This window comes from Agelaius phoeniceus, chromosome 11, assembly GCF_051311805.1.
Source record: "Agelaius phoeniceus isolate bAgePho1 chromosome 11, bAgePho1.hap1, whole genome shotgun sequence".
In the NCBI taxonomy this organism is placed as follows: domain Eukaryota; kingdom Metazoa; phylum Chordata; class Aves; order Passeriformes; family Icteridae; genus Agelaius; species Agelaius phoeniceus.
This window is the reverse complement of record NC_135275.1, coordinates 9,965,078-9,989,798: the sequence shown is the minus strand read 5'-3', so window position 1 is coordinate 9,989,798 and position 24,721 is coordinate 9,965,078. Positions and strand designations below refer to the sequence as shown.

Genomic DNA, 24,721 nt, shown 5'->3' with positions numbered 1-24,721 from the left:
TTCACAATTAGAAACTGTACAAACATTAATGCATGGAATTGGAATAAGTTTTTAACATATAGACAACTCCAAAGAAAACTTGTGGTTGTAAGATGCACATCACTGATAATAAGTGATACAATTTACATTAAAATTTGTATATCTATTGTCTCGTCTTTTTATCTCTTACAAAAAAAGAAAGGGAGGAAGAGAAGGAAGGAAAAAGGAATCAGCCTCAGAAAATGGGTGCAAATACACATACTCATTCATTTGTTCATCTCACATAAAGGCCCTTCCACGTTTGGAAAAAGGACAAGTCCTTTGACAGTCCTCCTAGAAACAAAAAAATCAATCTTTGATCATAAATCCTCTTAGGAGCCAGTCACACATCCACTTTCTCTCACAGTAAAATCAAAGGCAACCCAAGCAAGTCTCACACAATAAATATTAGAGTCAATGAGGGTCCTGCAATGAGTTTAGTGGGGTTTTGATCTTGCCTTATATTAATTCTCACTTGCTCTACATACCAATGTAAGACCAACATCTAAAGATGAAAGAAGCTCATCTTTCTGAAGATAGATGAAAGTGTGCTGATCTAATGGATGTGTAATGCAAGCCAGAATGTCTTCTAAAAAATCAAGTTTACTAATTGCGTTTGTGATTTTCCGCGTGTCGCTCTGATTGTATAAAGTGGGATTGCACTTGTAGCAGAGATGTGCTGCTCTGCAGCCTGTTTGCAATCATCCAGCACAGCCTGAGAAGGGAATGGAACATGGATAGTTGAATTATGCCAAACCACTGGTTTTCTCCATCTTTTCTCATAAAGTAACACCATTTCCTGTGTGTCCAGAGCACTGCTCAGCCAGAAGCAGAGGAAGGTGCATCCAGGCTCATTTTCCATTCCATTGCTCTGTCCCCCTCCCCGACTGTCACAAGCAATATGGACCTTTTAGGCCTCTTAGAAACCCGAGATAATTTCTCCTTGGCTGTGTGGAGTTCACAACCTCACAGGAGTGAAGGTTTTTACAGTGACAAAAGGCTTTTATAACTTAGCTTTAGAGTTGGAATTAAGCACAATTCACACCAGACAGTTGTACCTCGTGGATGTTACATTTAATAAAGAAGAATCTTTTGCTGACATTTACATGCAAATAGCATCATTTTGAGTTCCCAGCATTTTGGACTATGATCACAAAATGTGCCATGAGGAAACAGACAGGAAGTTACATATGTCAAGCAGTTTCCTGTAGAAGCAAACATTTTCTTATTTGCAGGGGACACTATTTACAGGTATGAAGACAAAAGTGACCCGTTATAAAGTGACCCGTGTCACACATAATTCAGGGTTAAAATTTAAAAAATTGCATTCTGTAAAAAAACTGCCCTGATATCAGATGACTGACAGGACTTATTCACAATATTTAATTCAAGATGATTTTTCTTTCCTTTATCTTCATTTAAGCTTCTTATTGTGACAGTTTTTGAATTTTTTTTTTACTTTATGATGATATCAATTGAAATCAATGAACTTTTAATTGAAAAAACTATTAGCTTTAGCTAATACCAGTGCAAAACAGGGCACCTGCAAAACTACTGAGAAATGTTTAGCACACAACACATGGGGAAAAGTAGAAAAATAACTGATTGATTTCAAATGTCTGAAAATCAGCATACATGACCAGAAAAATCAGGCATAGGGAAAAAACAATCATCAATAGGGAGGATCTCATCAATAAGACTGTGTATGCAATTAATCCATCTGCTTTTGCTAACTAGAGGATTAAACTGATCTTGTAAGAAATGAATCTGTGCTGCAAAAGATTCTAGGAATATCAAAGCAAAGGAAAATGGAGCTGTGTTTGGAGGAGGGGAGGTTATAATTAATGGAACTTACTCTTTCTCTTACTTGCTTCAAGACAAGCCCTTCCAAAAACGTTTTGAAATTAACTTTTTGATTCTAGAAGTTTGATGCAAAGACTGGAACCAGTACAAGACTCTAAGTGCTGCAACCAATTATCTTTTAGAATGAAAACATGGGACATTTTTAGAGGGAACAATCTGCTTTAGCTGCCTAACAAATACATTCAGAATAATTATTGTATTTTATTGGGTATTTTTTCTCCCCCATTAATTGCCTCTGAATGAGCAGAGATGTTGTACAGATTATGTATTTGGCTGGCACAACACACCTTGAGGGCAATGTCAGTAAGCAATGGCCCAGAACTGCTCTGTAAGGAGCAGGAGGCTGCAGGGCAGAACAAGATGGAACCACGCGCTCATGAGATCATTTGAGCTGACACACCACAGGGGATGATTTCAAAGGAAGAAGGGCTGCACAAAACTATTAGGATCATTTCATTTGCTGAGAAGAAGGAATGCACAGATATTATAGTAGTTCAAGGGCACCAGAAACCAGCAGGAAATGCAGCTTATGCACAACAGTTACATGAGAAGCTTCAAACCTTTCAAAAAGCTTCATTCCCTTTCAAATAATCTTTTCTCTCGTTTCTTAATTTGCCTCTGAAAGGGCAAAATACTGAAGAGTCCATCCCAAGTAACGGCTGAAAAAGTTCAGACAAAGCATAAAAAAAAAAAAGAAGGGAAAAAATAGTGCAAAAAACAGTGCATAAAAATACTACATGAAGCCCAGGCAATGAGCTCAGGTAGATGTCAAAAAGTGTTGTTCTGCTTCGTCAGGGAAGAGGGATGCTCCCAGAAACCAGGAACACATCTCCATTAAAATTTTGTCCAGGTTTTGTATAAAACTTTGAGACTCAATACCCAATGTGTATTTTGGAAATAAATTAACATTATGCTAAGATACTATGCTCTAACAGCAAGGTGACCACCATGTGGTTTCCAAATTAGGAACATGTGGTTTCAGGTTCACATGCCTAAGCAAAGCAACTGTTTTTATTAGCTAACAGAGATGTACAAGATCAGAAGGCAGGTTTAAGTCTCTAATTGCTGAAAGCATTGTTTTTAAAGTATATGATAAAAGAAAGAATTAAAAATAAATCTTAGAAAACTCCATTATTTAATGTTGTGAAATGTCTTAGTTGGATAAGATCCTAATAAATAAATAGATTCTTTTTTCTATAATTTTTTCCATCATCTTGTGGGGAGGTTGGTATTACAGGCATGGTTAATGCTGCCATCATAAATAACAAAATGGCATCATCAATGCTGCATCCTGGTCACTGAGAGCTCTGCTTTGAGGACCAGATTCTGCCTTCATACCCTTCCAATAAGCAAAAAGCTAATGCATCTCACCATTCTAGTTTCACATTGAGATTTTATAGCCACACTTCATTGAAACAGCCATGGAGTACTTATGGACTCTTCATACTGCAGGATGGTTCTAAACTTTCTCCTGATGGCACTGATGTTGCTGAAGGCCATTTACCAACTGGATAGATCATCTTTAAACTAATCTTTCATGGAAATTCCTGCTTGGAAAGATCTGATCTGACAAAATACAGTGGTGTGGACCAAGGCCAAACACCTAGTTGTCAAGAAGCAAGAGCATCAGTGAGAAATATCCTGTTATTCCTTAGAGAGTATATTTCTGAATAATTTCTCTGCAAATAACCAACTTCTAAGAAAGTCGTTATCACATAATGGTTGTGATAAAGACAAACTTCAATGTTTGTGCTTATTGTGCATATATGACTGGGTTGTATGTGAAAACTCCTCATTATACAAAAAGAGATATAAATAAATTAAGACTTCCATATCTGCAGAACAATAGACAAAAGAGAAGATTATTTCCGTTTATTCTCTATTCTCCTTTTTTGCACTGAATTCTGCCACTGCAGCAAAGCTCAAATAGTACCAATAATTTAATAATTCTTTCTTATTATTGCAGGTTTTTACTCCAGCAGTGCAGATAAATTACATTTCATCTTCACTGCCCTGTTCCTTCCAGAAAGTCAAGGAATGATAAATATAAGATCAAAGGATGGGATTTAGTACATTATACTAAATTCATCGCTTTCCTACATTATCATTTACCCTAAAAATATGTTATGTGAAAACTAAAGGCAAAAACACGCCAGAAAAAGATAATATATCTGACAAAATACCTACAATTTTCTTATAATTAACTCAATTTCACTCAGAGTAGAGGTAGTAAAACAAAAGACAGGCAGTTATCAGTTGTGAATGTCTTTAAGTAATTTCCACTCAGGATAGACCTGTCCTCCTAAATGCTGGATTCACCATAGCATGTAGGGATGTAGAATCAAATTCTTTCTCTAGTTAGTGTCTCATCACCTTTTGATCTTATTTCTGTGTCACAACAAAACTAGAAAATTCTTTGTGAAATAAGGTGGAAAAGCCTTAGTCAAAGGCACTGTAAGTCATTGGCAGATCCCAGCTGGAAATGGTCCCAAGCTGCTCTATCTCCAGTGTGCAGGTGTCTGCAAATGGGACCAATACCCTTTTGGCATGAATACTCCTGTTAATCAAATTCAACAGCAGAGCAATTCTTTGTAATTTGTACACAGTAACTGGTGGGAGAACATCCAGCAGGTGAAACCTACTGACATTTGTAATTCTATGGATTTTTATTCAAACACATCCAATCAGTTTTCATCTCAGGAGCTAGTTTCAATTATTTATCAGCAGTTCTGGCTAACCAGGGAGGACTCAGCTGACTGCAAGTTACAAAACATTACACCTGCCTAGAGCAAGGGTCAGTGAAGGAAAGCCTTTGACACAGGTTCCTACAGCACTCTCCTGGAGCTGCTCATGGCCTGGAAAGGTGTACATTTACTGGGTGAAAAACTGGCTGGATGACTGGGCCCAGAGAGTGGTGGGGAATGGAGTCACATGCAGCTGCCAGCTGGGCACCAGTGCTGCTCCCTGGGATCAGTGCTAGGGCCACTCTTGTTTAACGTCTTCATCAATGCCCTGGGTGAGGGGACCCAGGGCAGCCTCAGTACATTCACAGATGGCTCCAAGCTGGGTGGGAGTGTTGATCTGCTGAGGGTAGCAGGGCTCTGCAGAGGGATCTGGACAGGCTGGATCCATGGGCTAAGGCCAGTGGTGTGAGGTTCAACAAGGTAAAATGATGGGTCCTGCACTTGGGTCACAACAGCCCCACACAGCACTCCAGGCTTGGGGACAGAGTGACTGGAAAGCTGCTCAGTGGAAAAGGACATTGGGTTGTAAGTGAAAAGGAGGTGAAGCTGAGCCCAGGTGGCCAAGAAGACCAGTGGCATCCTGGCTGTATCAGTGATAGTGTGGCCAGCAGGACCAGGGCAGTGATTGTCCCCCTGTTCTGGGCACTGCTGAGGCCACAGCTCAAATCCTGGGTTCAGTTTTGGGCCCCTCACTACACAAAGACATTGAGGGGCTGGAGTGTGTCCAGAGAAGGGCGAGGGAGCTGGGGAAGGGCTGGAGCACAAACCTCCTCAGGACTGGCTGGGGGTGTTTAGCTGGAGAAAAGGAGGCTCGGGGGAACCCTTGGCTCTACAGCACCTGAAAGGAGATTGTAGCCAGGGTGGGGGGGTCAGCCTCTTCTCCCAGGTGTAACATGAGACAGGACAAGAGGAAGCAGCCTCAAGTTTCACCAGGGGAGGTTTAGATTGGATATTAGGAAACATTTCTTCCTAATGGAATTCCATGAAATCAAGTTTAACCAAACACAAGCAAGAATTCCATGATTTGTGAGACCTAGAGATTTGTGTGGGAAATCTGTAGAAGTGGGCACTACTGTTTAAAAGACCAGTAATGAATTATTTCATCGACCTACCCTGTCTTAGTATGTCCTCTCATTCTCTGCCCTTTTTAAGCAACTGGTCATTCTTACCTATTACTTTAAATATAAATTATATGAGGAAGGAATCATTATTTAATTCTGTAATCATCCATCATCTACTGTGGCAAGACTTTGGTGATTTATTAAAATTGGCAGGTCATGATAATAATATCAGCAGTGGTCAGTGGCAAAATTGGAGTTGAAGTCAGTGATTTGAAGAAGGAGAAAACCCACATTAAAACTATCAGTACAGCCCAAAACCAAGAGTGACCTTAGAAAAACAGTAAAAGACTGTGGACAGTCACAAGATTCTGCAGGAAAGGAAGTGGAAAGAGAAGATAATTACATTGTACAATAAAAAGCTGATATGGGTATTGGGAAACAGTTATTTTTTGAAAAAAAAAGATCATGATCAAGGAGGACAATTTCTTCAACTAATTAGTTTAAACATTAGAGCATGTAGTAAATGAAAATGTGGAAGAAGGTTAGACAGGGGTCAAAGCACTTAAACATGGTAAAACTTACTTGTTTTCATTGGAAGTATTATTTAAAATAAAAAACTAAATAGTAAAATAATCCATCAAATAGTAAAATAAATCTATCAAATACTGAGAATATTTCAAAAAAGAGATGAGACTTTACTTTGTTTAAAGCAATATTTCTGTAGGAACTAATCTGATTCAAAATTAGATATTTAATCTCCCTTTCATCCAGTGATAAAAGATGAACAGAGACCAAGGTCAAACTGAAGTTACCGCATCATATAAATAATGAAATATTAGAAATGAGAATCTTTTGGCAATTTATAGCTAAAAGCCAAGATGTAACACTCCTGTGATTTCCCTTCAATTGTTTAACCTAATGCTTGTCTTATTTGCACCACACTGGGAGCAGAGCTGCTTAAGACCCAGCTTTGCTGTGGCATTACAGCTGCTTCCTGATGTCGCAGGAAGATAAAAATAAATTCTATATAAAAGCCTCCAAGTGCAAAGAACTGTAAAATGCATTTAAAGACATCAACTGCATATCTCAAAGTTTGAAGAGAACAAATTGCATTCTGCATTTCTCATGTAAATGTACCGTATGAAAAATAATTATAATAGTAATCCGATTCAATGGAAATAAAGTAGTGTAATATTTATAGTCTGTGCCAGAGTTGTAATGACTGTGGGGCGAGAAGTGAAGTGTCTCAGCATGTTCCACATGTTTTTAACACTGTTTCTAAAGGCTCTGGAGGCTATTAAATTTAATGAACCCATCTGCTATGAAATAGAAGTCCAAACATAATCAGTTTTCTCAGTGCCATGTAATACAGATGGCATTCCATGTTCCACATCCCCAGCAGGAAATTTTATGTTCCTCTTTAAGTGCAGGACTTTTAGTTTTGGTTTTGATGTTTTAAACATCTTTTTGATGTATCACTTATAGCATTTTACAGTGTAAATACCATGTAGAGTAATACACATGAAAATTGTTAATTCATTAAACTAAGTATTGCTATTTCCTTACAACAGTTTTTCTGTGACTTTGACAACTAGCAATTAGCTCTCTGTAGTAATATTCTTTGCTTAATGCAATCATTGGAAATTGCCCTAATACTGTAAAGTTTCAGCATTAGCAGTGGAGGAAAACAAACATGTAATTTATCAAAAGAAGGAGTTTCCTTCAAAAAGCTGAAAGCTACACATTCTTGTGTCCATAATGTGTGCATAGGTGCTCCCTCTGATGAAGCCTTATTTGCCTGCACTCTGTTTCCATGGAATAATCATTTTTATTTTAAGCATCCATATCCCCACTAGGTTCTTCTGGTCTTTATTTTCCTATGCATGCCCCAGTTTTGATTTCAGGGGTCTCAATTTGTGTATTTTGTTGGGACATAGTACACCCAGACTCTTGTCTTGGTGTGTGAATGAGGGACCTAAGCACAAATATAAATGGCAGAAAACATTCCCTGCACTGATGAGCACCCTGCTGCTGAGCAGGAGTAAATCAGATGTTCATTTTCTAACATAAAAGAACAACATCCATTGTTGTTTTGAGCTGCATCTGAAAGACAATTGGAGTGCATGAATTCTGTTTAGTTTAGAGGTTCATTAATTGACTATCTCCAGAACTCATTATGTTTTTTGACAGTTGACACAGAACTTACTGAATTTGAAACAGCTCATGTGTTTCATGATAATTCATTTATTCTAGATCCAGCAGTAAAACAAACAGATTATAACTGTTTGGGAGAAAATGAGAGTACTTAATTATAGCAACTGAAAATTTTGGGCTGCAGAACTCATAAAAACCTTGGCTTAAATGCTTTCTTTTTTATGAGACTGCCAATGAAGATTTCCACAGACAGTGCACCAATCATCAGCAAAAAGGGATATTGCACCTCCCTATAAATGTGTGCACAACCTGTTTTTGCAGGTTTTAAAGTGAGTGCACAAGCAGCTGTGTGGATCAGCAGCATCAATGGCTCAAGCACTGTCCCGGACCCCAAGGTGCCAGTGCAGACACATCAGACTGTCACTGCTGCAGCTCTGAACTGCAGCTGTGGTCCATGGAAACCTCAAGGTGAAATGGTCAGAACTGCTGTACTTTTCCAGGAAAATTAATCCAAACTGAAGTGCTGAATTAAAAGCTTTTCCTGGGACTTTCTGCTTTTCCCCCATATCAGAACCTTCAAAAGATCACTGAAATCCACTGAGACTAAGCAGAGCTTGAAGAACCTTACTTTACAAACAATCCTACCTGGTGGAAGGCCTGATATCCATGCCTGATTTTTCTTCCCTAAACCAATTCGCTCAAATGTCAAAGTGAGAAAAGGAAATTCCCATGAGAACCTCAGAAGCACTTGGAGGTGATGACATTCTCTGATAAAGACTTGTAAATTCTTAGAGATTAAGAGATGCTGGCCACAAAGGGAAGGTTAGAGCATGTAACCAAATCCAAAGTGGGATTGGAAAAAAAGAAACACAGATTTCTAGTTCTTAGCGTATTAAAAAAAAAAAGAAAAATTATTGTAAGTTTTCTTACCTCAGCTGCTGACTAATGACACTTGCTGACATTCAGTTCTGCAGTGATTACCAATATTTACTTACTTTAGATGTGCCTGAACATTCTGAACACACTGATGCATTTTAATGCCTACCAGTACTAGTGTAATCTAGAAGTTACTTTTTTGAAATTGAGGCCTGGGGAACATTCACTGTTATAGAAACGCTAAATACACCCACTTACTATAATAGCACAATTAACTTGTGCCACCAAAAGTATTTGAAGATATCCCTGGGAATAGAAGCAAGTGAAAATGGGGTACTATTTTATTTTTGTTACTTCATGAAAGCTCTTTTGTGCATTGAGCACAAAGAAAACTGTGAGAATGGAAGAAGCACTAAACAGCATTTTAATACTTCACCAGAAAGTCCTGGATAGAAAAATATGCCTAGAGTAACAGCTTTCAGTCTGGAGGACCTTCTTTTATAACTCTGTCCATATATATATACACACACACACACATACATAAATATACATGACATCACACTGCAACGTCTATATATATGTACTCATATACACATACATACATACTTATATATAGATAGTGCCTCTCTGGAACTGGTTCATAATTCTCCTCTGTCAGAACTGTATCCTAGAATTTAAATTTTCATGCACAAAACATCTGGATTCTGATGTGACAGTTGGGAGGCATGAGCTTCCCATAATTACTGCTGCACTTCTGCAAAGAACTTGGATCAGAGTAAAAAGAATGCCGGCATAGTACTTGATTTTTTTTTAAGGATGAAGATTAATATTATTTTTTATCATATATGCAATAACATAATTGTAACACCCATCATAAGAATTTTAGAAATGGCTATTAAAGGCTTTACTTCAGTGGAGCTGTCTCCATTTACTGCCCCATAAAGAGAAATAAGGTTCTTGGTTGCCTTCCTAGGACAGCATCAGTCTCTTGATCAGCAAATGCTGTCAAATATTACCTCTTTCATAAAAATAAAGAAATGGGGGAAATATTTATATTTACAAATACACATATATACAATAGCAATTGTACAATTGAACTAAAAGCCATAATAGAATGAGGGATAATGTAAACGAAGAATCAGCACACGGTACTCTGACACAGAAGGAAATTACAAAGAGCAAAAGCACTCAGCATTCATATTATGATGAACCATGACCTGCAATGACTCAGAACATTGCTACTTTAAATGAACTCTTAAATTCTGGAGCATCAGACATTCATCCCAAAATATTCAGGGAAACAATAATTTTCTCTTTTTAAGCAAAGAACGTCTCTGATTGGAAACTGAGACAGCAAGGCAATGTTTGCCTGAATCTGCTCCCAGCTGGAGACCAACAGCCTGAAGATGAACTCAATGCTCCATTAGATCCAGAGGATATATTCAGGTACACTTATGAGGAACAAATTCCACCAGGAGGAGTTAACAAAGGTCCAAGCAGGTCCTTTGTTGATGACCTCCATGTATTGCTGCACTTGAATGTTTTGATGCCCAGCCCATATTCCTTTTCCTTCCAAAATATTCACTTTTATTGACTCTCTATAGATGCATGCTTAAAAGTCATTGACTACTTTAAAACTGTTGCCTCCCTGAAATACTGATAGCTTTAGAATTCCTTTCTGCTTACATTTGAAAGCTATCACTCAAAAATCTCCTTTTTTTTAAGCATTCATTAGGTTATTTTATTTTCTGAACCATTACATGCTTGTGGCCCTTAGCAATGCTGAAGGACTGATATCAGATCCAGCTGTGACCCATTTTTGAGCAGAAAAGTTGTGTTGAGACCCTTCTGTAGGAGTGATGTCCAGACCTCACTGTCTAGGGCACAGGTATCCCCTCTGCAACCTTTGGAACAACCTGTACAGCTTCTCTGGGCTCGACAGCTGAACAGGAGCAGGCAGCAAGACAATTTCTTCTCTTAGTAAACTCCACAATTTGGACTCTTCCACCTGACCCCTCACTCTTGACAGCCCAAAGAGATTTTTCTTACAGAATTCCATAGATCCAACAAAGCTCACCCACTTGTGCTGTGTGTCAAACTGCTGAGTAGAGAAGTACAAAGGGAAAAGAGAACAATTCTAAGGAAAGGTGTGGAATTTGGAATCAGAGGACTCTGAATCAGAAGACAAGAGGCTGGCTGGTCCCTATCACATAATTCAATTCCTACATTTTAGCCTGAAGGCATTGGCAGCACTTCAGCTACTGGGTATTACAAGACTAGCATTCCCAACTATTCTGAAGCTGACTTTAGAATTAGCCCAAGATAATTCTCTGAAGGCTGTTTCCCAGGTGAGTACCACCACCAAGTACCACCAACCAAGTACAATCAGTTCAGCTCCCCACAGACCTAAATTCAATTTTTTTCAGAAATCTGTTGTTTCTCCAAGAGCCAGTGACACTTGTTAAAATTGTATCACTTCTATGTCAAAAGTCCTGGTTTTAAAAGAAATGAGGCTTTACACAGTGATTATCATATTTCCAACATGAAATCCTGGGTTTAAAGGAAATAAACACAACTAATTTTCTGATGAAGGGTAACTAAAAATGACTGTAGAAGCTCTCTGGTTACCTCTTCAGAAAGACAGGAAACACTGGGGAGAGAAAAAAGTCCAGGGACAGAAAAAAGGGAAGCATGGAGTCACCAGAGAGGCCTTGTCTCAGTTGCTTTACATCCAGCAGCAATCCTGACAGTGCCAAAGGACACAGCCCTGACCCACATAAAGGTTGTTCCATGCCATGCTTTCTGCATATCACACCTTGCCAGAGATTTCCACTTCTATAAAGGTTGTGTTTTTTCTAATAGTATGTGAAGCTCCTCAAATCCACGTTGAAGAGGCAGCTGTATGAACATTTTGCAGACATCCCCTTACAGGAAAGGTGAACAGACACAGGAATTAGATGCTTTGATTTAGTAGCAAAACTCTTCTGGGAATATTCATAAATGGTATCAAACACTTAAATGAACTAACTTCTGACTTTCACAGATGCCTTTGTCCTGCACAAATACTGGATGAGAACAGTCTGGGGTGACAGGGGAAGTATTTTCTATTCTAAGATTATTACTGTCCAGCTCCTTTCTGTCTGGATCCTCGAATGTTACAGCCTAATGTTGCTTGCTCAGAAACAGCACAGCTGGCCAGTTAGCTCTGCTGTTTGGAGGAAGGATATTCCATGCTGCTAGGGCACAGGGACACTGAGTGCAACCATGGAAATGTAGCCCTGGGAATCCAACCCTGGCTGTTCACACACTGCTGGGTGAGAACATTTAAGCTGCCTGGAAATACATTAATATTTTCAACTGAGAAAGGTCCAAGCAGCAGCTACACAAACTGTCTGTGAAAATCAACAAGTTATGGGATGGAGAAGATTATTTTAACAGCACTTCCAGTGTCAAAGCACTAGAGATGGCCAGGGAATCTGTCTCTGAAAATAGCACTCAGCATTCAGCTGAGGCAGAAGCAATCCTGGTTTGGTAAAAGGTTCTCTTCATTTCTATTTTCAAGTTTTTTATTGCATATTTTGTATGATATACCCTAATTTATCCTGTTGCTTTGCCTGTTTGGTTTGGGTTTTTGTTTATTTTTTTTTTGTGGTTTTAGTTTTTTGGTTTTTAGAGGTTTTTTGGGGAGAAGAATGATGGAGGAGGGAGGAAAAGGGTAGTTTGCAAGGAAGCAGATAATGGCATTTACTTTTTGAATCTTTTCTTATAGAACCCATTAGGGGCCTGAATGGAGCTTTCGTGCACTTAAAATATATGTGTGCATGTATGTACATGAGTGCAGGTGTGCATATGTGTGTATATACATACACATCTATATTTGTATGTGTGTATGTGTGAGTGTGCTCACAGTGACATTGATAAGTTTAGTCAAGAGAGTAAGAAAACAAGAGGAGATAAAGAGAAGAACCTGGAAGTGTTTTGACTGCATCAAAAGACACTTTGTTTGGAGTTAAGCAGTTCTATTATTCAAGACTGTAACAGCTCCATTGTCTTTGATTTTGTGGTTTTCGCAAGATTCCCTCTCCACACTCCCTCTAGTGTTCTTAAATCCACTGGCTTTTACTCAGCTCTGCTGTATTCACTTAGCATTTCACACAACATTAAATTGTTAATTTCCCTTAGCTTTTCCATAACCTACAGGAGAATCCCTGAAAGGCAGACTAATTTTTATAAGTATTTTTCTCCCTGCAAAGATCGAGGAAATACAGATTAACAGGCAAAAGCAAGAGTAAAGTGTCAAATTAATTCTGAGACAGCAATTTGCACTTTGTTGGTGGGTAGAGGGGATGACTTGGTATGGAGAAAGGAGGAAGATTTTGTTTACAATATTTTAATGAATGATTCATAGGCAAAAAAAAGAGAGTTGCACCAGGACACCACTTACCTGAGTTCCTCCCTGCTCCCCTCTCTAGCAAACACACAACCTTCCTTCAACATTCACACACTGATCACTTCAAGTGTTTAAAAAAAATAAAGTCAATGAGAACAAGATTCTCCTGGTCATCTCCCCAGCTCATGGGATGCCCTGAAGGCACAGTAATAAAACATATTTTCTGCTCATCTCATCTTATGGTCCAGTAAAAGAAAGAGAGCAAAGGGAAGACTGGATTAATGCATTTTTTTAAAAAAGGAAACAGAGATAAGCTAATCCCCCTCTAAAGGAATTAATTTTTTGTTTCTCCTTTATAACTGGAGTTTAAGTATTTATTTTACATTACCCATGGCCACAAATGAAGACTAGAAAAGGCCTAAACAATTGTGAAAATGAAATAAAAGCTCTCTTCCCAGGGTGGTTTTTATATAGATTTAAGACTGAACCATCTAGAAGCAGCACAGACTCAAACAAAACCCACCAAATATCAGAGTGAAGCTGGTGAGATTCTCCCACCTTACCCACCAAGTAAAAAATTAATATAGGAAGAAATAAACATCTGTGTCATGAGTAATTTGTGATCTTCTATCCATTATATTGAATATTTGTCATCTCCTGTACTAAATGACAGACATTCGTACAGACTTTCATTCTATGGATAATACACTAACCAAAATATTTTAATTGGAACAAAGGAAATATACTAAGAAAAAGAAAATAGATAAAACTTATTTCAGACCAATCCACAAAAATTAACAACAATTACCTGCAAATCTGATGAATTACCACACATGCTACAGAAGTACCACAAGAGCTCAGTCACCGCGTAATAAAAGTCTTAACTCTAATATTTCACAGGGGTGTCAAGTTGAAATTGGACCATTATTACAATTATTTTAATATATTACCCATTCAATATACTTCAAAAGGCAGAATCTTCTCAATATTCTTCCCCAAGATATCACAGCTGGATGTTGACTTGCCTTTCTACACTAAAACTATTGATTCTCGTCAGGCTGTGTCTTTATACCCACATACTCATTGACATGTTCTAAAACATATAGAAAAAATGTTTACTCAACATAATCAATATCTGTTCAATGCCCATTTTTGATTAATAAAAGAAATGTAGGTTTAGAAGCCATAAACTTTAAAATTATTCTGTAATTTATACTTTTTTCAGTATTTTCTGTATAATTACAATGTATAAAGATCTGCTAAAGCTCAGTAATATTGAATTATTTGCTTGTAGCATGAAGATATGAAGTCCCGATTCTTACACTGCACATTGCAGCAACAGAAAGCAGATTGATAATGATTGTTTCTAGCACGATATTTGTGGTTTATCATGCAGACTTACAGTGCTGTCAATGTATGCTTCAGTCCACACCACATCGTGCTCCTGGTCGATGACCTTAGGGCGGCTGAGGACATGGAGATATTCCATAACGTTCTCCTGCACGTCAGCCAGGGTAGAGATCTGAGTAAAAAACCCTGTCAAAACACACAGTTCCAGGTGACAAACCAGAGAGAACAAATAAAAGAGGTTTTCAAGAAGAAGCATGATGTGGTTTATGTCTGTCATGGTTTTTTGCCTCTTTCCAAAGAGAAGATACAAAAGAGGAATGTTTCATCAGAAGCAGCCTCAAACAGTAATAATTGGTGAAAACAGATGCCTGGGAAACCTTTGGCCAGCCCTCAAGGCCAGGGTTTCCAACACTGCTATGAACCACTGCACTGTCTGTACTAAACTTTTATTTCAAGACCACATTTTTTGTTTAATAGTTTGGGCATTTTCTTTTATTGCTGTCTGCTTTAAAATTTAGAAGCAGTATTATCTTTGCCCAACCATATCTCACCCACTTCTTCCTGTTTCAAGACAAATTTTGGAGCAGAACTACAGTAACAGAATGGTCATTGCACGTGCTCTGAAACATTCATCCCTACACAGTGTGACTGAAATTAAAAAAGCAATATGTAATTTACAGATATGGCAGGTCACAGAAAATGTAGGCTACAACTAAAATGGTGTGCTTAGGTGATCCCGGCCTTGTGAATGCCTTAAAACATCTCTTGCAACCTGACAGCACTGTGAACAGCAGAGGCCTCAGCTATCTGAGCTGTCACCACTCCCTTTTCAGTGAGTAGATGTCAGATATCCTTACACATCACAACCTTGGCATCTGGAGCCCACATCATGCAATAGTGATGAAGGACTGACAAATTGCAAGGCTAAAATTTCATCAGGCCTTATTTAAATGCATCGCTTGCCTTCATTTACTTTCTGTTAATGAGAAAAGACCAACATGAAAGAGGCCTCACTACAATTTTAATCATTTGACAAGATCACAGCTTCTGTGGAGCTGCAATATTAAGCTTTATTAAGCTCAGCAGAAAACATGGCAGCTGCAAAGAACTTCTGAGCTGTGTTTTTCTAGATGGGGCAATTTTGGCAAGACAGTTAAGATGGTCTGTCTGAATCTAGAACTTTCTGCATCAATACACCAGCCCATAATTCAAATGCTACAAAATGGATGTTTCTGAATTAATTTTATCGGTCTGTGAATTAAGGCACAGTGAAAAAGCAGACTTTTTAGTAGAGGATTTATAAAATAAAACAAGTTGTGGCAGCATCCTAATAGATATCTTCAACTTGATAATAAAAAGGAGAAGGGATGCATTGTTTGTGGTTTTTCAAACTAATTTGATTATAGTATGATCTCAAATATTCCTAGTATGGCAATCTTACTTATATATGCTATTCATACTGTTAAAATATTCAATATTCTGTTTAAGGAATTTTATATATTTGGTCCTTTTAACTTGGTGGAAATGTCAATACATAGTCAAGATAAAGAGTTGCTCTGAGCTCCTTGTGCACAGCTGCTGAGGCCATGTCAGCAAGAGCAGCAAGCCCATGCTCCAGTTTTTGCATTCCAACACCTGCTCCTCAGTTCCCTGGTGTGTGAATTATGCCACCTCTGAGCCCCCTCACAGTCAGCACTACCTTTTTTTCCTCCTCAGCAGGAAAAAACTCGTGAAGGAAATGGGTAAGATTTGGTAATGACAAGCATGAGAGATGTATAATAATGTGGTAAAAGACAGACACTTATGCTCTGCATGTGGGCTGCCTTTCCCCATTACACAGTCCCTGCATGTTTGGCTTGTTTTTCTCTAAAATGTCCACCATTAGACTGATAACTTTTCAAAATGCCTCCAGCTGATTTTTACATGGAGTGCAGTTCGTTTCCCGGGCACTGCGCAAAAGAGATGCAATGCTCTTACAACTAATACAATGGCAGAATTTTAAAATCCTCTGGGTGAGGACTAAGGAGTGAATTCATTGTTTCATGCAGCTGTAAAAGTCCCATGGATGCTCCCCCTTTCCCCCCAGGAGCCCTGGAGCAGGTGAACAAGCTCAGTGACTGGCTGCCTGCCACCCCAGAGCCCCCGTGCACGAGGGGCTGGGGTCATGCTGATAATGGGAATGGATGTCAGGGGGGCTTCCTGCACAGAGCTCTCCTCTGCTGACACAATGCTCTATAAACTTCTCCAGCTGGGGCACAACCTGCCTCGGGGCTCATCTGTCCTCTGCCTGAGCTGGAGCCACCATCAGACACGTGAAGCATTTTTCTCTCTGTTGCTCTCTCAGCCTCTGCTCCTTGGCACAGATGAATCCAACCCTTTGTCCACTTTATAATATGCCAAGGACAGTGATGACCCAGGACAAAATGTTTAAAAAACCAAATAAGTAAAACAGAGGCTGTCAAATTGCTACTGCAATAGTGAATTTTACTGAAAAAAAAAAAAAATGAATCCCAGCTGTTTGGTAAGCAAGTAATGCATTAAGTCTCAGCTTTATATCTACAGCTTTCTGCTGGAAGTGATGCTGAGGGAAAGGCAGTGCCTGCCATTTCTAAGTTCTAGATGTTACTGCTAACATCTGGCACATGCACACTCAGCACTAGGAAATTTCCACCTTTGTTCACTTCAGAGCCTTAGTAAATCCTGTTTTCCTTAATATGCACTTGCTTATGATACAGAAGGGTAAATCACTGCAAATTCCACAAACCGCTCTGGAGGGATTTTGGGGATCTTGAATGTTTTAATGTATTTAAAATGGTTTGGTGTTTTGCTTCATTAAGCAAGCTCCCTCTAGATACGCCCTACTTAAACAGAAAAATGTAACAGAAAAACATGCTTGGGGTTTTTCAAGGTTTCACAATCAGAATGTAGAAGCTGAAGAAGTTTTGCAAGGTGGTGTGAATTTCCCCTGTGACCCATTTTGAGGGAAAGGGCTGCTGAGCACAGTCCAGTCAGCTGGAAACCCTGCAAACAGCCTTCATCTATGCTGTGCTTCCAAGGGGAAAATCACTGCAAGGAAAATTGATTTTAGGGTCATTCACCCTCAGTGACAACAACAAATTTTGGCCCACCCACACAAGGAGTAAACTGCAGTCCTGCTATTCAGCCAGTCTTTTGACCAGCTTTAATACAGTCCTCATCTGTTGTGCTGTAATCCCTCATTTCACTGAAATAAAATGGACAAGCTGTAAGTGAAAACTGCAAGGAAAAATCTAAACCTGAACTGTCCGACCATGACATGCTGTTTCCAATTGTGATTTTCAAAGCCAGAAAAAAAAAAATTTAATTAATGATTAGAGGTAGAAGATTTTTTACATTATAAGCTATCAGAGAGCAGGTATTGTAACTATTAAACTGAGAGGGAAATAAATTTATAGGCGTAACAGTCATTAAGCTGTTTAGTTGATTCATATGAGTAAGACTCTGACTCAAAGCAACATGGCTCTGAAAAGAACAAAGTGGTCCTGAAGAATGACAAAGGTGACCACTTTTCCCCTGTGGGAATAAGGAAGACGTGGACCAGATGATCTCCTAAGGCTGCCTCCATTGCCTGGTCCTAATTTCTGAGTTGCTGTACTTAGATCTTTATGAATTTGCAGAGCTGGGCTAAAAAGTTAAAAGATTTTGTTGATTAAATTGTCTTCAAAAAAGATGCTTCAAAGGATTCTTATACTATTATTTAAACTAAATTATGGTGTAATATTAGCTGATTAAGACAAGACTTCAAACTGAGTAATTTCCATCAGCTGGACATAACAGTAGTTAAAGAAATAATGACTAAATGGATAGCACCTGATGCAATTCATCATAATGTAATGTGGCACAATGGAAAAAAAGAACTTCTTTTCCCAAGAGGAAAGAAAAAGGAAAACCTGAAGATTAATTGGGGTTTGGGGCTGTTTTTTTCCTGAATCATTCCTACTTATACTAGTCAATCCTTTTACTGCGGCATCTCAGCATTTTGCATTTTTTAATGCTCTTTTCCTTAAAGGATACAAACCAGTTTTTTTCAATTACACTGTCAGTTTCTCAAGGGACATGATGTCTGGTGTTTTACATACCATGCCTAACTCAGCAGGATTGTACCCAAGGTTCTTAGAAACCAAACTCACTCTGAGTAATAACAGATAGAAGAGAACAAATGCTTTGAAATTAGTTTGTTCTCTGAACAAAAATTTAAGACCACATAGTTCAAAAGCTTCATACCTATTTTAAGGAAGAAAATTTCAGATTGGGGGGTTTTGCTCTTTAAATTGTATGTTACAAGACAATTAAGTATTTTCATTTTCTGGGTAAAAGAAAACAAGCCATCCTCTGTGATTAGTTGCCAGGGACACCATATCTGTAGAAGGGTCAGATGTACAGGAGGGCTCAGCTCAGGGGTTCTGCAAACAAGGATTTCACAGAAGAAGGTTGACCAACCTTTGTTGGCACAGGCCATCCACTTCAGGTTATCAGCAAATGCAGCTTCTCTTCCAATCAGATAGGTAAAAATACGGACCTGAAAGTAAAATGCAAAAGATAAATCAATTAATACCGCATTTAAAACATATCCAGTGGAACTTCAGATACAGATGTGCAATTCACAGGAAAAACCCTTCCTAAGAAAGCATTACTGGTTAAGCAGTGCAGTAGCTTAAAAAATATTTCTGCCAGTAATTTCTTCCTGAAAAAATGTGGCTTTTGTTCTGTGTAATAGAATGGTTGATCTTTTTGAATGTGTTTAATATCTGACCTTTAACTACAGTTATGCTTAATGTGTAATTAAGAATTAACTAGAACCATTGGAGTAAAAAATAGAATGTTTCAGACAAATCTGTTTTGCACTTATAAATTCAGAAAATTTTTATTATGTAGGGAAAAAGGCATTTCGGTAGCAAATACTTCTGTAGATAAAGAATCTGCAACACCAGGCAAGATAATTCCCCTCAGTTTTCAAGGTTCATATGACACAATATCATTGTCAACACAGAAACAGGTACTCGGAGGTAGCACTTCAACATAATTTCATTCATTTTGAAATTAAAAAAAACTTACAATTTTTCCTGTTAGCAAATAATTCCTCATTCACAAACTATAATATTTGTAGTATAAAGTTGGTTTGTCCTAAGTTCCCATAGGTTTTTTTTCCCACAGAAGTAGTTATAAAATACTCTGAAAGTTTCCCTCTTTACTATCAGCTGGGACACCCTATTTTCTCACTGGCCTTTTATCCACTTTCTTAATGGCCACATCCTGTTTCTAGGCATACACAGTGCTTTGTGTTATCATCATGCCTAGAGACCAGATTCCAATCACAAAACTCTCCCCAGTCTCTCAAACATGAAATATGCACAGAACTGAATTGTGATTTATATGGTTTAAAAAGTCTACACACTGATGGTGTAGTGTTGCAAGTTTGAGCCCAACAGTCTGCATAATCCAACTCTAAGACTCTAAAGAACACAACATTAAACAAAAGAATGGTGCTTTTATGCTTTGTTGATTACTATGAAAGCATTAATAAAGAAATTCTTTGTTCTGCAAAGACTCATGAAAGTGCACTGTGAGATTTATAGTCTCAAAATACAGCATAAATCACTGTCATGTTTTATCTTCCTGCAAATGATGCTTGAAAATAGCCTATGATGAGACTGAATACTCAGAGATTTATACTTAATGATCTGCTTTAATCTATAGAGAATCAAACTAGACTATGTTGCTAATAAAAGGAGACCAGCCTTATCTAAACAGATGAGCAGTAAGCATGATAACAGGCACAGGCAGCAAAATAACCTACAAAAAATAAAATTTCAACAAACTGGTAACATGGATCACCATGAGCAATGGGCTGTCTCTAGGGTACTGTTGCAAAGATTTCAATGATTTTTTGCTGACTATATTTTCTATATCTAGTTTACTTAGTTTTGCTAGAAAATATTTTAAGCATGATAAAAATCTGCTAATTGTAATTACTTGAAAAAATAAAGGAATCTATGAAACAGAGAGCTAGAAAGTGAGTACTCCAGATTTATGAAGTGCTGTTTCCTTCCCTGTCCCAAGGTATTGTGTACTTTCCTCTACACACTTTCCATAGTACATGTTATACAAGTGATGTTTACCATGGACAGCATGAAGAAAAAAATCTTTTATACAGTGAAATACAAGTCACACTATAATTTTAAAATACCTTTTCTATATTGTTCATGAATTAATAGAATTACTATGATTCATGGTAGTATTGTAAGAAAATAGCCATGACAGGATCACAGGAAGGTATTTCAGTTAAAATTAAAGCCACTGATAATTTAAAGTTTTCCTTCTACATTGACCTTAAAGACACATTAATAGGTATTGCAAATACTGTTTAACACTTCATTCAGAACAGAGAGAAAAATCCTCAAGTTCAGTTCTGAGGGAAAACAATTCTAATTGTTCCTCTACTTCTAAAAGTTTCATTTGATCAGGTCATTGAACCCACCTCTGTAAACTTAATTCACTGTGAGCTTGCAGTGAAAAGCATTAACTCTACACTGCACAAGTATCCCAGAATCACAGAATTAACTAGCTTGGAAAAGACCTTTGAGATCATTGAGTCCAACCTATGACCCAACACCACCTTGTGAATCAGACCATGGTAATAAATTATTAGAACTGGTAACTTGCATAAATAATTCTGCATTCTAAATCCCATTTTTCAAAACAAGCTGAGTTCTACACACCCTTTATACTGGTTTTTGTCATCTGGAGAGGTACTCTACATGATAATTCTGGATGTATAACACCAATAAATAGGAAAAAAGTTACTGTGGGCAACAGATTTTTTTTTTTTACTGCAGATACATAAAAATATAGCTAAGTCAGTGTTACAGAAATACTACATTTATTTGGCAAGATAAGTTCAAACTACTTCAACTGTCATCCATGGATGAGACCTGTACAGTGATGAGCTATCTATGGTGTAAAACAGGACACACAGCATTCTAATAACCACTGAAATTGTCATTGTTCATTGATTAGACATTAAGGACCAGATTTAATATCCATCCATATTTTCACATCCCAGGTAAAATATATGTTGGTAGGTAAAGCTGTTAATAGGGACCACTGAATTTCCATTCAGTTATCTCACATGTACAAGAAGAAAAGTGTCAAATCAGTCTTGCTCTGCAAAATGATTGCAGGAAATGCTTATTTTACTCAAACAACCCACATATAGCACTAATATTGTGTAGTCTGATGATAAATATGTATAGCAATTATAGTAAATATGTATAGTAAATATAAATATGTATACTGAGGCATATGATTAAAATCTCTGTAATTAATAATAGATTAGGAAGTATGAGTCTGTCTCATTCTGTTGTTTTTATTGGACCTTGGAGAAAATCAGTTTTAATAGATATATGCACTGTGCAGACACACCCTGATACAGCTATGTTGGTATCTCATGGTACAGCAGAATGTTAGGACACTAAAACTTCCTTTGAATCCATATGGAGAGCATGTTCAGTCAAGGGAGACTGAGTAAATTCAAAGTTGTTATGGGCACATCCCAGAAGATCCAGTAACAACATTTACATAGTCTACATACGCTCTGGCTAACTGAGAATAACACAAATGAGAAAAACACCTTTGAATATCAAGTGCTGTGACTGAATGAGGAGACCACTTCCACCAGAGAGGGAATCAGCCTGGGAGGGTGTAGGTGCCTCTCTGGCAGAAAACATGATAGAAAGAGTGCCCTTCAGTCCTGGATCATTTTGAAAGCTTTACAAGATACTTGAAAGAGATACCCAAATCAAAATATTTGCTGCGCCTGACCTGCAAAGTATTATATCAACTATATTAAGGCTTATCATGAGCTATGAGGTTTGGGGAAAGAAAATATTCTCAAGCAGATGCACTAGTCTTGAATTTCTATATCCCATCTACAAAACTGAAAATTGTAGATGTCAGATTCACTGAACACAAACCAAAGCTTACTCCAAGAGCAAAAACTTTAACCTTTAACCTTTTCAATTGCACTTGCTGTTTCACACAGTAGGTGCTGCAGACTGCTGTTTTTAAGCCAATGTTCACAGAATATGGAGTGAGAGCTGAAAGAAACTGAAAGGACAATGGAACTAGAAACTTTATTAGAGCTTGTGACTTTCTCACTTCATATTTTTCTGAAGCAAGTGTTGAATGGCAAAGAATACCATTTGAGATTGATATATTTTAATTATATTTAGAACAGCAGCTGTGGAAACCTCCCACATGCTACCTTCTTATTAAGTCTTATTCCTGACCTGGAAGGATCACTGACTGGAAACAGACTCCATTCAGTTCCTCTTCTCACTGAAAGATTGCTGCAAAAGCTCAAATGGTTCCAAACTGTGGAATCAAATTCATATTATGCAACCACCTAATTTCCACAGTGCATTTTCTGATGGTCACCTTCTGTGCACTCTGGTCCACACCAGTAGTCCATACTAAACCAGTGAGAAGCACAACGTGCCAGCAGTTGTCACAAGCTGAGTTGGCAACTACTTCCATCTACACAGCAGAATTAACCAATATTAAAGCATCAAACCTCCAAGCTCAGTAGTTCAGACAAAACTGAACATAAAGCTTGCACTGAGTAAAACACTTGAATCAAAAGCAGATACATAACTGCATACATTATTGATATTTTTATCTTGTTTACCCTCTGGTTTTTCTTTCTTGTTGCCTTACCTAGGCACAGATCATGGTTTGGACAACATAAGAGGTTGCTCTCTATTTCTTTATTGCAGCCCCTCAAATTTTGAAGAATAAGAGAGTATTGTTAGCAAATTTCTTGCTTTTACATCCGGGGAATATTCTGAAGTTTGAACCTTTAAACTCCAGATAGAAAGTTTATCTAAAATCTCAGAGATGCATACACTCAACCATTAGTGAGGAAAGCTAAGAATGATGACTTCAATGACAGCTATTTCAGTGCTAAGCACTCCATCTGAAATATCCACTGAACACTTCCATCCATTATGTGTGGGCTAATCTGCAGTCCCTGAAGTGTCCTCACCTCTGAAACTTCATTAAACCTGCAGTGTAGCAAAGAGAATAGGGACCTTCTCCCATCTCTGTTAAGCAAGACAAGTCAATCTGCAAGATTCTACACAATGAAACTGTGAATTCATATCTTTGTGCCAAACAGCTGCTAAAACAGTATTCCCATAAACTTTAAATACCGTGTGGGAGGGGAAATGGGACTTCTGCTTGAAGCTGACAGTGCAGACCTCTGTTTGCAGCTGCAAACTATTTCATGGACACCTTCAGCAAAACTGTCTTTCCTTTCTGGCTCAGCAAGAAATAAAAATAAGCCTGTGGCAAGAGCTATGGAGTTTAAGTGGGATATAGGGACAAAATTCAAGTTCCCATAGTGATAATCTGTGGTGGTCCAGGAACACCTCAGCTATTCTCTGCATAGAGGAGCAAATGGACTGACTGGGAACAATGGACCAGTGTGAGACCAAGTGATTGTCTCAACTCCTAAGCAGCCTCACAAAAAAGAATTGATGTAACTGTTACAGGGCTCTCAAGACAGCTTTTCAGAGGCACCTCATGCTTCCCACCCAACATTACACTGGGCTTGCCAACACTTCCAGATTAGTCTTCAATACCATTCTTCTTCACATAATCTCATCCTCCTAGTGCTCTCTCTGCAGAATCCTTTTGTACACCTCACCTCAGAAGACACCAGTGGGAAAAGCGGGGATTCTGTTGGTTCCTGCATTAAGCAGATAGCACAGCCCCACATTTTCCTGTGAGGAACAGTCTGGATGCAGCCATAAAGGATTTTGAGAGACATACTGGATTCACTTATCATAATCAGTAAGATCCACAACAAAAAAATCTGAACAGGCCCCAGGTCTTTGCCCAAGAAACCTTTCCAAATCTGAAAAGGGAAAAATGCTGAACTTGTAAAACGTATCAATGTGAGATGTATTATAGGTACTAAATTTAACTGATACACACACAATGAATCAAAAGATAAACACAAATTCCAAGTATATTCCGTGCATCTGTTGGTTGCAAAAATAACATACAGGGCCACGAACAGGGAAGCGAAAAGAGAAATAGTGACTCTTGAACATGGAATTTATGTCAATAGTTCAAGTGACTCTTGAACATTCAATTTATGTCTAAACATTTTCATAGCTTTTTTAAACTTCAGTTCATTTTTTATTATGAAGCAGTAGAAAAAC

General features: G+C 38.0%; 1 protein-coding gene across 1 annotated transcript in view; it reads right to left on the bottom strand.

Moving 5' to 3' along the window:
• The window catches only part of CACNA2D3 (calcium voltage-gated channel auxiliary subunit alpha2delta 3), a 385,949-nt gene that overhangs the window by 118,512 nt on the left and 242,716 nt on the right, over nt 1-24,721 (bottom strand). The window contains exons 12-13 of the mRNA XM_054640357.2: nt 18,936-19,014; nt 14,509-14,642 (exon numbers count right to left, since the gene is read on the bottom strand). Of these exons, the coding sequence (XP_054496332.2) occupies nt 14,509-14,642; nt 18,936-19,014 (213 nt within the window). The remainder of the gene's footprint in view (nt 1-14,508; nt 14,643-18,935; nt 19,015-24,721) is intronic.